General features: G+C 33.5%; 1 protein-coding gene across 2 annotated transcripts; it reads left to right on the forward strand.

Moving 5' to 3' along the window:
- Positions 1–7,709: 7,709 nt before the first annotated feature.
- Positions 7,710–15,910, forward strand: LOC132033808 (uncharacterized). Of its 2 annotated transcripts, none has more exons than XM_059423898.1 (6): positions 7,710–8,143; positions 12,000–12,533; positions 13,004–13,144; positions 13,270–13,374; positions 14,129–14,562; positions 15,236–15,910. In XM_059423898.1, the coding sequence occupies exons 1-6, from the start codon at positions 7,810–7,812 to the stop codon at positions 15,821–15,823; spliced, it is 2,136 nt and encodes a 711-aa protein (XP_059279881.1). In that variant the 5' UTR covers positions 7,710–7,809; the 3' UTR covers positions 15,824–15,910. The 2 variants fall into 2 exon arrangements, with proteins under 2 accessions (XP_059279881.1, XP_059279883.1); XM_059423900.1 differs by having other exon boundaries at positions 7,712–8,143; positions 12,003–12,533; positions 15,236–15,907.
- Positions 15,911–16,562: the final 652 nt, after the last annotated feature.

Below are 16,562 nucleotides of genomic sequence, written 5' to 3' on the forward strand. Positions count from 1 at the left end.
TAATAATCAAAATTCTGAGTCTGCAAAATCTTGGAAGGAACTCTGAAAAATGTTTTGGAGCCTGCTAAGGAGACTGTTCCTGTTAACAAACCACAGAAAAAAGTGACATTTCTAGAGGTACCTTCAAATTACAACAATGACCCTGAATCCCTTTTTGATACTGTAACCATGGATACTCAAACTGATTTTGGAATAGTTTCAAATCAACCCGGTCCTCAGCTGCTTCCTTCACTAAATTCCCAAAGTGTTGAGAATTCAACTTCTTTAGTTCCTTTCTCATTAGTTTCAACTTCTTAACTACTTGTAACATTTTACACCCCTGGATAGAAACTGCCCAACTTTCTTTCACCAATTGCAAAAATTGAGGTTGTTGCCCCCATACATTGTAATATAAAAATGATTTCTGTTGTCTTGCCCTCTCTTCAGCCAGGATCACTTTAGCAGGACAGTGATCACTTACCCCTTAAAGTAGGAAGATGGTTTTACTGGAAGGCATATTGTTTAACTATTCATTATTAATGAAAGCCCAATCAATCCTAGAATAAATTCTTTCTCCAATTCCTTTGTCACTGTAAGTATATTCCCCTGGTGTTGCAATTCAATCAAGCCACACTCATCCACACATGCAGCAAAGTCCACCACCTCAGCCCAAGAAACTAGATTACCCCCTATTTTATCATCAGCATGTAAGACTGAGTTGAAGTCACCAAGCAGTAACCAAGGTTTCTTATGCACTCTGTGTATATTCAAGATATATCCCCCATAGTTCTTTTCTTTTTTATCTAAAATTGGGAAAAAAAAATTATCAAAAAAACAAAAGGGAAAGAAGGAGTTTTACCGCGACCACCCGGCATAACAAAGGGCCCAATTTGAAATAACCGCCCCCCAAGGATCTAAATCCTACCATTGAAGTAAACACCCCCTACCTTTAACCAAGCGACCCTTCTTTGATTTTTGAAAACCAAATAAAGAATAGGGGAAATTGGGTTTTTCTTCTTAAAAATTTTTTTAGGGGGGGGCCCAGGGAAAACCACCCCATTTTTGTATATGGCCCGTATTTCAAATCGTAAATTAAAACCGAATCACCGACTTTGGGGAAATTTTATTTAATTTAAAACTTCCAAGAAAGTTGAGAGGGGGAAATATTTTTTTCAACGGATAATTAAACAAAAGAAATTTAAAAAGAATTGGCGATTCATTTTACCAAGAGTCAGAGAGTAGTCCAAAAAAAAATATGGACCGAACACACTATTATATATTTCAAAATACAACAAGATTTTAATGGGAGTAAAATTCAATGTTCGTACAAAGAGATATATTCACCCATATCAGTCCAAATTATTATTTTTCATTCTTTCCAAGCCCTAGTAATGACTTCCTACCCTCTCCCATCATCAAGAACACCAAGGTAAGCCTATTAATCATTCCAAGTCAATTCTAATATATATCCTTGTAATCTAAATAAGAATCATCATTCCTAACCTAAGGTTTTCAAGAAACATCATCTCAAGGTTCAAGATTCAAGATTTTGGAAATCTTCTTCAAAGTTCAAGTCTTTAATTCAAGTTTTGGAGCATTACTAGGTATGTAGAGTTTCTATCCACGTGTGGAAACATTTTTGTTCTTCCCCACGCCATGTTCTTCCGTGATTATCGCAAGTTCTCCAAAAACTTGGGTTTTAGCCATGTTTATGATAACCCTAGGTCCACGTACTATATTCTATTAAGCTTTGTGATATAATCTCGTTGTTGTGATCTTGATATTTCATTTTGATTATTGAGAATCTGTCCGTAATACATAAAAACCCATGTCTTGTATTCGATGGGTTCTTAGAAGTATGTTTTTAAATAAAAATGCTTATTTCATGCATATCCTACATGCCTAAATGTTTTCATGCATTTGTAATTTTTAATTACTCTCATGCCATGATTCAAGATACATTCATGCCAAATACAAGTCATGCTTTCATGAAACTCATGGGCTTTTTAGCCAACTATATCATATTCATGTTTTTGGGAGTTGCATAGATTACTGAGAAGGCTTAGATAGCCTGAAACTACGTTTGCCACCATAGGATAAGGATCGCTCCGCCTAGTTAGGACGATACCTTTATATTTTTCCCCATTGAGGGATTTGGATCCATTCATGTCATGTTCATATTTTGTACCCCGACAAGGTACAATATGGCTTAGTTGATCGGGCAGAGACCAGAAGCCACGTATTAACGTAGTGGTTACATGTCGGTTTTATTAATGCTCTCCCAACTTAAAATACCTTTACTCATGTTATATATGCATTCATGTTCATGTCAGATACTCATGTTCATTACCATGCTTCAGTTTCAGTTTCAGTTTCAGCTCTTATCATGTTACTTTCATGTGCCACGTTTATTTCATTCAGTTGCTTTACATACCAGTACATTCAATGTGCTGACATCCCCTTTTTATTGTCCGGAGGACTGCATTTCAAGATGCAAGTACAGATTTACAGGACGACGCCTATGCTCATTAGGATCTGCTCGTATCAGCTTTATTTGATGAGCCCCACCTCCTTCGGGTTTAGACATTGTCTTTCTTTTATTAGGTATACAGTTAAAGGTATGTTGAGGGCCTTGTCCCAGCGAGTATGTTTTCATGATCAGACTTTGTTAGAGGTCTCATAGACTAGACAAGTCAGTTATGTCATGTTAGACTTTCAGAGCCGGTTAGCCGGTTTGGCTTATTTATGATATTACCCGCATTCATGATTTAAACGAGTATTTCTATATTATATGGTGACTTACCATGTTTTACAAAAGCTCATCATGCTTTCACGTTATATTTTCGCTCATTTATGCCTCATGATGATTCAGCAAGCCATGTGGTTCGCTCGATCATATACAGTCAGGCACCAAGTGCCGTGTTACGCCCAGGCTTTGGTTCGGGGTGTGACATGATACCCCAAATTGTTAATATGATTCCAACCCCCAAACATACTATATCTGAAATTTGTTAAACCTATCCTTTATTTTTGTTTCCAGCAGGCCTATTAACCCCACCCTTTCTTCTGTGCAAAGGAGCTTCACCTCTTTTTGCTTATTAGGGCCATTCAAGCCCTTCACATTCCAGCTCAGTAGGCTAGCCATTCCCAGTGACAGGAATGGTCTGGCTTCTAACATTTCCAACTGATCCAGCACTAGAGCAAGCTGATGCAAAGTTAACTGAACCTTGTCCCTCACTTGTAAGTTAAAGTTCAATACTTGAACTTTTATAATGGCCCGTATACAAAGGGCGATAAACTCCCAACTTCTCCACATATTGCAACTGCCCATAACTTCAAAAAACTACCCCCTTTATCTATGGAAACTGTCGAAAACTGTTTTTGATGGGGAACAGTTATATATATGGCATAATCCGATTCTGGTCCCTAAGCACAAATCTTTCTGAAATTCCACACTATCTAATAGTGAGGTTGAGTGCCTAGAAGACTCACAGGAATTTCAAAACAAATGTCGACAACGCCGACAACAACTCCGACGACTCCGTGACAATAGCCGGAGGTATGTTGATCTTCTTTCCGCTGCGCTATTGCTCTGTAATGTCTTACATTTGGTATTAGAGCGATCTTTTACCTCTGCCGTGTTTTATTTTTGGAGTTTGCATAAAGTGGGTGTGATAGATCTTAATTTTTAGATATGTTTTTGAAATTTATGATGTAAACATAATGTCGGAAATCATGAGGAAATTAATTTTCTAACATTCAACAAGTTGAACAACATGATCCTCAGGAAAATGTTGACACAACATTAAGGAGATCTACTAGAGAAAGAAAATCAACAATTCCTAGTGACCATGTTGTGTATCTGCAAGAATCTGACAGTGGAGTCAAAAATGATCCTGAGTCTTTTTCATAAGCCATGAGTTGTAAAGAGTCAGAATTGTGGTACTATGCCGTGAAAGAAGAGATGAATTCCATGAAAAGTAATGAAGTCTGGGATCTTGTCGAGTTGCCTAATGGTGTAAAAGCCATTGGATGTAAATGGGTCTTTAAAACTAAAAGGGACTCATCAGGAAACATAGAAAGATATAAAGCAAGACTCGTTGCTAAAGGATTCACTCAAAGGGAAGGAATTGAGTATACAGAGACTTTTTCTTCTGTGTCTAAAAAGGATTCCTTGCGCATTATATTGGCATTAGTAGCCCATTTTGACTTAGAAGTTACAACATATGGATGTGAAAACTGCATTTCTCAATGGTGATTATATGAAACAACCTGAAGGATTCTCCTTTAGTAATGGTGAGCACTTGGTATGCAGGCTAAAGAAATCCATATATGGACTAAAACAATCCTCCTATCAATGGTATTTAAAATTTCATGATGTTATCTCTTTATTTGACTTTATTGAGAACATTATGGATCAATGTATATACATGAAGGTCAGTGGGAGTAAAATTTATTTCTTAGTTTTATATGTGGATGATATCTTGCTTGCATCCAATGACAAGGGAATGCTACATGAAGTGAAGAAATTTCTCTCTAATAATTTTGATATGAAAGACATGGGTGATGCGTCTCATGTCATTGGCATTAAGATTCATCGAGATAGACATCAAGGTATCTTACGTCTATCTCAAAAAGCCTATATCAATAAAATTTTAGAGAGGTTTCGGATGTGTAGCTTCCATTGTGAAGGGTGAAAGGTTCAATTTGAATCAGTGCTCGAATAATGATCTTGAAAGGGAACAAATGAAAGATATTCCATACGCTTCTGCTGTTGGAAGCTTGATGTATGCTTAAGTTTGCACAAGACTTGACATTACATTTCTTTGTTGCAATATTGGGAAGATATCAGAGTAATCCATGTCTTGACCACTGGAAAGCTGCAAAGAAAGTATTAAGATATCTTCAAGGGACAAAAGACTACATGCTTATGTACAAACGATCAGATGATTTGGAAGTCATTGGCTACTCTGATTTAGACAATGTTGGCTGTGTTGATTCACGCAAATCAACTTCAGGATACATTTTTATGTTAGCCGGTTGAGCTATATCTTGTAGGAGTGCCAACAGACTCTGATTACTACTTCCACTATAAATCTTTGAGTTCGTTTCCTGTTTTGAGGCTACTTCACATGGTGTATGATTAAAGGGTTTCATTTCTAGGCTTAGAATTGTCGACTCTATCTCTAAGCCATTAAGGTTATATTGTGATAATTCAGCTTCTATCTTTATGGCTAAGAATAACAAAAGTAGTAGTCAAAGCAAGCAGTTAAAGATAAGAAAGTGGTCATTCAGCATGTTAGCACTGAACTGGTGTTATTTGATCCTTTAACTAAAGGCATGCTACCGTATAAATTTAAGGATCATGTAGTCACAATGGGACTTAGTTCCCCTATGTAAAACTTCATTGTAACAACGAATATTGTTGAAACTCTATTTTACATGATATTTCTCGTATTTGTTACTGTGTGCACATTCAGTTTATTCTGAGAAATATCGCTAAAGTATGGACCTAGAATAAACATCGGGTAAGATGGGCTAAAGCTTAGAGGCATAATGCATTGTGATACATGGAAGATACTACTCGCTCTTAGAGGAACTATCGCCATGATTCATGTATAATGATTCTCTTTAGTAACTGTAACTTTGGGCATTATGTAATATGGATCAAGTGGGAGAATGTAAGTTAAAGTTCAATACTTGAACTTTTGTAATGGCCCGTATACAAAGGGAGATAAACTCCCAACAAAGGGAGATAACTTTAGAAAACTACCGCCCCTTATCTATGGAAACTGCCAAAAACTGTTTTTGATGGGGAACAATTATATATATGGCATAATCCGGTTCTGGTCCCTAAGCACAAATCTTTCTGAAATTCCACACCATCTAATAGTGAGGTTCAATTCTTAGAAGACTCACCAGAATTGCAAAACAAACGTTGACGAGACGACGCCGACGACAACTCCGACGACTCCGTAACAATGGCAGGAGGTATGTTAATCTTCTTTCCGCTGCGCTATTGCTTTGTAATGTCTTACATCACTTGTTGTTGAGTAGCATCTCCTTGTATTTACACAAATTGTTATTAATTAATATAATTTTTTAATCTCACTTTATTTTTAATCATAATAAACTGATTTGTTTGATGCGATCGAATATGGGTGAGTTCCTTTTCTTGATGAAAATTGTTGCTATTAAACTTTCTTTTAATTGTATAATAAAATTTTCGGAAAAGGCTCAAATATGCCATCGAACTATCGGAAATGGCTCATTTGTGCCACTCATCAATAGTTTGGCTCATTTATGCCGTCGAACTATCAGGAATGGTTCATTTATGCCACTCATCAATAGTTTGACTCATTTATGCCATCGCTCGTTACCAAAATGACTCATCCATGCCATTTTTCATTAACGCCGATTTTATAATACCAGATATGACACGTGGCCTCCAATTAGATGTCTACATCGTTTAATTAAACCAACCCAATTTTGAATCCAAATTAATAAAAAATTCGACCCATTCACCCTACTCACCCACAACCATAATCTAATTGGAGGCCACGTGTCATATCTGGTATTGTAAAATCGGCGTTAATGAAAAATGGCATGGATGAGTCATTTTGGTAACGGGTGATGGCATAAATAAGCCAAACTATTGATGAGTGACATAATGAGCTATTTCTGATAGTTCAATGGCATGAATGAGCCAAACTATTGACGAGTGGCATAAATGAGCCATTTCCGATAGGTCGACGACATATTTGAGCCTTTTCCGTAAAATTTTTGTTACATCTCCACATTTGAGATCTTCATTTTTCCTTGCAATGCTTTGACCTCATTTTCCCTTTACTATTATTCCTTTCATATTGTTTGACAAGACGGGACAAAACAGAAACCCGATTTGATATTTTGGACAATTTTTGCTATTCCGAAATATAACATTACATAAATCTAACGTTATCCCAAGATTTAAACATGTACTACTATATATCTGCTTCTCTGTTGGCATTTGGCATCCCTAGTCTTGCGACTTCTAAAAAATGTAGTAAAGCTGGCCATGATCTCACTGAATTTCCCATTGAAATATGTTTAGTGCCTATTTCCCACTGAATGTCGGTGAAAAAAAAAAACTAAAGAATAGTGTTTTTACAAGGAAAAATTAGAAAATTTTCAGCATTTCAATGGGAACCTGTTTCCCACCATGTGTTTTTTCCGGTGAGATTATTCGGTGGGAATGAGATAAGAAAATTATATTTTCCAACACAAATTTCTCACTGAATGTCGGTGGAAAAATCCTCTGTTTCTCGTAACGAATTGTGTATTGGTAAATGTCAGCAGCTAGTATTTTAGTACTATGCCTTCTGTTTTTGTTTGAGTGTTGAAAGGATAGCAAACTGTGATAGTTATGTATGGTTCTGTAACTCTCCTACTTGATGATTAATAAAAAAGTTTAATTACCAAAAAAGAAATATGTGACCCAAGAACCGATTGGATCAGAACAACTACCTTGAGACTAACAAATATCGACCTAATTGGATCAAACTTGGGAAAATAAATATTCTTGTTGTTGGCCTTCTTTTTTCACTTAAAAAAAATACCCCTACAGTTTTTTATAGATGTGTAGCAAAATTTAAAAGTGCATTTTAGGGCCACTTGACAAAAGCTGCATGTGCACGTGGCCAAAACTAATCTAATGTACTAGTAATACTGTTTATGTTCCACGGTATCTTGTACGGTTCGAGGAAAAATAATAGTCAATGTCCTTGAGTATATGAGCTAACTATTGATCAATTTCCCTCCTCTATCACACTCTCTAACTCAAAACTCAAAATGGCAGAAAATGCATATCCTTACCCATCAACTCTTAATATAGCAAATTTTGTAACCATAAAACTGTCTGATTCTTCAAATTATTTTCTATGGAAAGCACAAATGCTTTGTCTTCTTGAAAGTCAAGAATTAGTTGGTTTCATTGATGGAACTTTAATCCAACCAATGTTAGACTACTTGAAGTGGAAAAGAAGTGATAGGCTTGTTAAAGGATGGATTCTTGGCTCTCTTACTGAAGAAATCCTTCAGAATGTGGCAGACAAAGTAAGTGCTAGAGATGTTTGGCTGAAATTGGAGGAAATTTGCTGCCATAATTCCCTTGACGATTTTGAAGGTGAGGTTTTTTCTTTCTTCTTTTAGTGTTTTTGGTACGAAGGAGGGAAAAAAACTTTCTCTAACTTTATCATGTTTGATTTTTCTTAAAATGCTGAAAATGATTTTTTTTGGCATGTTTAGGACAGTCATTTTCCTGAATTGGACTAAAAGCAATGTGTGATCAAGCTGTTGAAATCAATTTATTTTGAAAAATACTTATTAAAATGTTTTGGAGATTAGCAGTTTGACTAATAGGATCACAAAATGTTTTATCATTGTTAAATTACGTCAAAGATTACTAATAATAATTTAGTAAATATAATTTTTTCATATGAGTAATCTTGTGCTTAAAAACTCAAAAGCGTATATCTTTAGGAAAAATAGTTTTATTTATTTATAATTTTTTCTTAAAAGCTGAAAAATAATACTCCTTTTGTCCCAATTTATGCGAAGGTGTTGATTAAGCGCGGAGTTCAATTACGAATGAAAGGAAGATTTTTAAAATTTGTAGTCTAAAATAAGTCATAAATACTTGCGTCACTATAAATCAATTTTCAACTCTCCGAAGCATTTTGTCGATTACTCGTCTTCCTCGTTTCTAGGTGCCTAGGTATCTACAGTCGTCTTTTCTCGTTTGAACCTTGCCCTTCACTTTTAAGGCTATGCCATCCTAAAGTGTTGCTAAACGGATGGATCTTATCAACGTCTATAAATGATGAATCATAGGTTGAATCACCGAATCAGAATAATTGGGTGCTATCATAAAGTTTTGTATGGGCTAAGTTCCGTATGCTATCAATTAATTTATGTACTTAATTAGAAAAAAAAGACATGATCTTTTTTAAATGACTATATTGCTTATAAAATAATGTTAACAGTTCCTGAAATAATTGAATTCGAAGTTATCTTAAAAAATAAAATACAAATATTAAGACTTTTTATACAAGATTTGACTTTAAGTCGCCAATTTTGATGTGTCACCTTTGTCTCTATATGTCACAAGTAAAATTTAAAAATATAAACACGTTTGACGGTTTAAAAACAGGTCAAACAAATAAACACCCGACAGAAATGGTGTTTAATACTTCACAACACCACCATGGATTACAATGAATAAATAAAATTCTTACTTAATTAGAGATTTCAATTTTAAAATCTAAGTATGAAAAATGTTATAATAGGGAGCACTTTCTTTTCGATGTATTCATCGATGAAAATTCGAATTAATCGAAGCTCTCGTACCACCACCAAACATAACGTGGGAAACAGAAAAACATTACTCCACAACGACTCATCTCCTATTTGGGCCCCTGTTATTGATTTAGTAAAGCTAAAAAAAAACCATTTTTTTGTGTGGATTTCCCTTCAAGGGCACTGGTTTTTAATTTTTTCCCCACAAATTGGTGGTCTTTAATTTTTATTCTTCACCTACCACCCTGCAGGTTAAGGTTGACCATTTCGATCAAGTCTTAAATCTCTATCTTAAGGTAGAGTTTTGCATTCAAAACTCTGCTTGCATTCAAAACTCTGCCTGAGGTAGAATTTTACATGTAAAACTCTGCTTTGCGAATCCAAATTTTATCTTGCGATTTTTTTAATTTTTGACTGAGTGAAAATTCGAACCCGAAACTAAAGAATTTGTATCCTCGGACAAAAATTAAAGACCACCGATTTAAGGGGCAAAATTAAAGACCAGTGCCTTTGAAGGTCAATCGTGCAAATGACCCGAAAATAACCAAACACAAATACTTGCCTGAGGGGCCTCCTTTTCTCCTTTCATCTTTTTCTTTTTCCTATAGGGCCCTATATATATCATTTGGATCTTTACTTTGTTTTCATTTCGCCATTTCTTTTCTATTTTTGAAAAACTGTGTTTTTCTTAAGTTACTTTATTGATTTTGTTTTAATAGAGTACTTCTTTTTCCATCTAACTTTTTTATTTTACTTTATACCGAAAACATATCAAGAGTCTTGAATTAAGTTTGAAATAGATATTCTTATTACTTATAACCAAAAAGAGAAAAATATCTTTTACTCAACAATTAAATATTTAAATACCTTATAAAAAAGTTTCAACTTATCGATCAAACATTGAAAAATATCTTATTGTGGTATACAAGCAAAATCATTACTCTCAAAGATTCTCAAAATGTTTGACTTTAACTTTCTTTCGCGTCATACTTTTTCGAAGAGCTTGATCTTTCACATTCCTTGTTAAAGGTCTTCATGTTGGTCAAATAAACTTGAAACAACTTCAAGTATCAGTCCAAGATTCTAATTATATCAATGATGATTCTATTTTTTCTCTAAATTGGAAATTCTTTTGAAAAAACTTTCCTCTATGAAAAGTAGCTTTTTCCTTTACCACAAATGCTTAAAATTTTCAATTTTACTTCAAAAAAAGAGGGGGAAAAAGCTAGTATGATATTTAGTTATGTTATTCGGACTTAATTTCTGATATGCACTCGTATCGGATTCTCTAAGGCACTGTTTGGAAAGCCACGTGGTAATTGGAATTGGTGTAATTACTAGGGTAGTAATTACATAGCCTAGTAATTACACAGTAGTGTAATTACAATGACCTGTTTGTTTGACATAACGTGATTACAGTGTAATTACAAGCGTGTTGTTTGGTTGCACAAGTGTAATTACACAGTTAGTTCAATTTAAAAATAAAATTTAATTATAAAGAAATTAAAATTAATATTTAAAAAATATTTGCCTTTATAAATGATATTAAATTAGTTATTTAATAACATATTGTTTCTTGAAAATATATTAATTAATAATCATATATTTGTAACTAATATTGTAAAAAATAATTGATATATATATATATTTCAAATTAATAATATTTAATTTTAATTAATTATAAAACTTAGAAGAAGACTTTTTTTGTGAGAACGACATGGACTGGATGTTTGACAAAAAATATTATTAATAAATATAATGCCATAACATTATTCAAATGTTTGACACAAAAAATCCATGAAATGTAAGTGAAAAATAAACAACATGTAATGTGAAAGCAAATAACTTAAAATTGGAAATATAACCTAAATTCAAAATCCAAAAGAAAAAGTTCAACACAATACTCTTATGTCAAATTCTAACATTAAATAAGTAAGTTCCAACATAACTTAAGTAAATAATTCAAAAGAAAGGAAAAATATAAGTCTATAACCTCATTCACAATGAAATTCTACTTTAATAATGTCACTCGTTATATGTCAAGTTTGTTAATGACTCATTCTTTCCAATATTATTTCAAAAATTAGAATAATAACACGGTTATGCTAAATGAATAAAATAAAAAAAATAAAAAAATACGAGCAATTACATGGAACCATAAGAAGTAAAGGTTGGGAATGAGAAGAAAGGAAATGAAAAATAAATAATATAAAAACAAAATACATTTTAAAAAATAAAAATAATTAAAAAGTAAAAATAAAAAAATAAATTAAAAATAATAGAAAAAAATTAAAAATCAAAAGAAATTAAAATAATAGAAATTAAAAAGAAATTAAAAATAAAAAGAAATTAAAGTAAAAAAATAAACAAACTAAAAAGTAACCCTGTAATTACAGGGTGTAATTACACCCAATTCTCAGCCCCCTTGAGAATTGGAGAGTGTAATTACACCCTCTCAATTACACCCAATTTCCACCTAACTGTGTAATTACTTGGTCAAACAAACAGGCCAAACTGTGTAATTACACCCAATTACACCCAATTACAATTACCTGGGTGGCTTTCCAAACAGGCCCTAAATAAATAAACTACTTTTTGGAAGATTGATACACACCCGTTCCCGTTTTTAAGAGTGAAGCAACATAGATATTTAGTACTAGTACTAATTACCATTAAACATTTAGCAGAAACACAGCAACCAGTATATGAGGAAACAAAGAGCACAGAATCAAATGAAGATTACAAGTACTACTTGCCACTATACACGGCTTCGTTATGTGGTGATTGGGAAAAGGCAAAAGCATTCTTGAAAAAAGACAACGAAGCAAGTGAAGCTCAAATCACATCCTTGTTACAAACAGCACTTCACATTGCAATTGGAGCGAAGAACGAAAACACTAAGTTTTTCATTGAGAATTTGGTGGCTACAATGACGGATGAAGCATTAGCCATAAAAGATTGTTTCGGAGAAACGCCTCTTCATTATGCTGCTCGTTTTGGCAACTTACATGCCGCGAAAATTCTTGTCAACAAAAACTCTAATTTGCCACATGTTGCGTCCAACAGTGGCCTTTATCCGATTCATTTAGCTGTTGAATATGGTTACAAATGTGTGGATTTGGTTAGTTATTTCTTCAGTGTCACGAAGGATCCTGCTCCTTTTACTGGTCGAAGTGGTGCTAGGCTGCTACATCGATTGATAAGTTCGGACTTGTACGGTGAGTTACATATCTTCTACTTCCTCTGTCTCAATTTATGGGATACAAATCAACTGTACATGATATCTATGAAAGAAAGACAGACTTTTGAAACTTATAATTTAAAATAAGTTTTAGGTGTCTATACATCATTTCATTAAGGATAAAATAAGTAGTTTAAAGTTAAATTGTTCCTACATAAAAGATATCATTTTATTATACAAATAAAAAAGGGAAATGTATCAAATAATAAATTGAGACAAAAATAGTTTATTATTAAAATGTATCTATTGTCTTATTTCGTTGATTGATTAATTTTCATGACAGGAGTTTTAACTATTTTTTTTTTTAATTGAATCCTCAAATATTATTGGAAAATTCCCATTTATATTACTAGACTATATATTGCCCTTTGTAGTACACGGATCTTTGTTAAATTACAGTACTATTTTCTTTTGATATTTCTCAATACTACAACATTTGTTTTGCAGATTTTGCCACGCAATTAGTAAAGAGTTCTCCTGATTTGGCAAAATATGGTTCCAATGGATCATCACCTTTGGCATTGTTAGCTACAAAGACGTCTGCATTCGTTGGTACAAATAGTCTAAACTCTTGCAAGCTACTATCTTGTGAGTTACACTTTCCTTTTTGCATTTTTTCGATTAAAACATATGTCATGTTATCATTAAATTAAAATAAAATAAAATTAGAAGAATTAGCTAATCATATTTGTTTTGTATTTTTTGCTTATTAGATATAGTGACCAGCGCAACATCATGGATCTTCCAAGCAAGAGCAAATGTCAGTGATATCGAGAATGCAGTCAATGAAGCACTACTAGATAAACCAAAGTTCAATTGTACGTCTTATATATTTCTCACTATCTACCTTCTCTCGTTAATTCAAGAAAAATATTTTGAGAAGATATATTTTGCACTGGAAGAAGTTAAAAAAACGAATGTGGAAAAAAGAAACATGAAAGAGAGTTGAGTAACACTTCTGTTGGTCAAACAATACTCCCTCCATCCCATAGGTGTCATTTTAGCCAAAAAATTTTATCCCATAATAAATGTCACCTTAGGAAACCAAGACATATATTGACTAGTTTTTCCAATTTTACCTTTAGACAAAAACTGACAAGTTAAAGTAACATCTAAATAATGATGATTGGAAGAGTCACATAGTAACTTGGTATTATTGTATTCCCAATGTTAAAAAGTTTACTACTTGTGCATGCTCTAATCAAGAGAAAAAAGTAATTTATTTTTATTATATAGGGGTAATTTAGTAAACTTCACATTGCATTATTGATTTCTTAATGTGCGTATTTTTTGTTAAGATGACACTTATTATGGGACGGAAGGAGTAACTAATTAATAATTTTAGTCTTCTGAAATTTGTTTGACGGAGGAATACGTGGCAATATCTGCTTTTACGTACTGAGATTTACTTTGGTCAAAGGATAACTAATGAATAAATAAAACATTAAAAATTAAAAATATTTTGCGTTAGAAACTCAATTATAATGTCACCACTTACTATCATTAAGCCCCTATAGTGTTATACTATTACTTCGAGCCCCTCAAATTGTTATATCTATACTTGCATTGCAGCACCTGAATTGGAATGCTTTCAAGACAAAGAATGGGAACACCAAAATGCAACCACATTAGTAGAATGCCTTTGTGAGGAACTACAAATTAAAAGCGACAAAGAGATCAACTCCATTGTTGGTGGTCCTCTCCTCCAAGCTGCCCGTTTCGACAATTACAAGCTTGTTGAAATTATTGTGAAAAAATTTCCTTCATCAGTTTATTATTGCAATGAAAATGGGAAGAATATACTTCATGTTGCAATAGAGAATCGCTGCGAAAACGTGTTTAACTTGGTTGGTCAAATGAGTCAACATAGGCATCACCTCGTGACTTCAATTGATTCATCTAACAATACAATGTTGCATTTGGCTGGGAAATTGTCGCCTGAAAATGAACTAAATTGTACTTTTGGGGCGGCTCTTCAGATGCAAGAAGAATTGCGGTGGTTTCAGGTAATTCGATTTCTTTACTACCTACAGTAAGATAGTACATGTAAAGTTACTGTACAAAATTTCATTACTAGTCCAAATTGTTTCGGAAAACTGGCGTTAGTTACTCGTATACTAGGAAACAAGTTTGGGATTTCAAAATTAATGTTGTAAAGTAATGATTACTTCTGCTATTTCATTCTATGTGAATTTGTCTCAAAAGTATTGATACCTTCCTATATTTGAAATTACGTATTTGATTTTAAACATGATTTTATTGTCTTAGAAATATTATTACATGTTTAAGATTGCGTTTACCCAAAATCTTTTTTTTTTTTTTTTAAATCCGTGTAAAATCAAACACCAACATGTTGTTAAAAAATGAAATGGTATTATCATTATTTTACTAAAAAGATAATATCTGAAACACCATCAAAGATTGTGGCAGTAAGTATTCCTTCATTCTTAATCTGAAGTCTGGATTCGAGCCCTTTGAAGGTAGTCGTCTTTGGTAGGGAGCGTTTCACCTCATGAAGTAAACTTTCCGGCGTGAATTCGAATTAATCGAATCCAAAGCGAGTACCAGGATATCAAGCGGAAAAAAGAAAGATAATTTCTTTATAAACACCACATTTAGAAAGAGGAAAAAAGTGTATGAATCGATCATATAATTTGACTAATTTTTTCTGTGGTGTAGGCAGTGAAGCAAATGTTGCCACCTTGTCATTACGAGCGTCTAAACGACAAGGGCAAAACTGCTCATCAAGTGTTTACAGAGCAACACACAAATCTGAGAATACAAGGGGAAAAATGGATGAAAGAAACAGCAAATTCATGCGCAATCATAGAAGCTCTCATCCTTACCATTGCATTTGCTGCAGCAATAACATTTCCAGGTGTCAAAAACTGCGAAAATGAGCTTCCAATTCTCTCAAGAAATGGATTCTTCGTGGCATTCACCTTTTCCAACACAGTGTCGCTCTCCACATCCTGCATTTCATTATTCGCGTTCGTTTCTATTTTGACTTCTCGTTATACAGAAGAAGATTTTCTTTGTGTTTTGCCAAAGCGCTTATTATGGGGACTTCTTACACTATATGCCTCAGTAGAAGCAATGATGCTAAGCTTTGGTTGTGCTCTGTATTTTGTGTTGAAGGACAACGAAATGGCGTTTTATGCGGCGTTTATAGCAGCTATATTGCCCATTTTGGCGTTTCAACATTGGCGAGGACCACTTATTAATCATCTGTTTTGTCTAGTCAAGAAAAAACAGACAATTATTTGAAGGCATAGAAGATTTATATGTAGCATTCTGAACATCATCCTTATTTATTTAAGATATTTGATCTTATCGTGTTTAATAATTTCACGTAAAAGACTATGTAGAAGTAGCTAGCCATAGTTTTTGGCCACACTTTTTCGTTTCAAATCATTCATGATGTTATTAGCATAGGATTAATACAAGCATTATATTATACATGAGCATTGTAATGTAACCTGAAACTTAATTGAAAAGGAAAAAGAAACAAGTGAAACTTGGAATTTTATTTGTATAATAATGATGAACATTTAAACATATGAAATTTGATAGTACATCGTTTACGAAACACCATGAAAACTATTCATGACATGTCTCAGGCTAGGTTATTAGAAGACAAATGAAAGGATTTCCATTTTGAGTTTTGTGAGCTCTATTAAAAGGCCTCCTTTTACTTATCAAAAGGTTCCCTGTGAGGGTATATAACTGAAGAAATCAAAAGGTACATAGAGGGGAGGAGGGGACTAGGCCTTACCTCTTCTAGTACAATTGAGTTTTCAAAAAACCAAAAATTCAGTACAAACATATGAACAGAGATTAGCATGGATAATAATAAGAATAATAATTAAAAAAAAAAGGTACCCCTTCTTCAACATGATTTTGAAATTTGGTCTGCCAAGTTCATCGTTCTTCAATGTGGATATAGTCTGAGGTGGCAGATTTATTGTTATAGAGACAACAATAATGAAAGCAATGATAACGAAAA

Source organism: Lycium ferocissimum, chromosome 10 (genome assembly GCF_029784015.1).
Source record: "Lycium ferocissimum isolate CSIRO_LF1 chromosome 10, AGI_CSIRO_Lferr_CH_V1, whole genome shotgun sequence".
NCBI lineage: Eukaryota > Viridiplantae > Streptophyta > Magnoliopsida > Solanales > Solanaceae > Lycium > Lycium ferocissimum.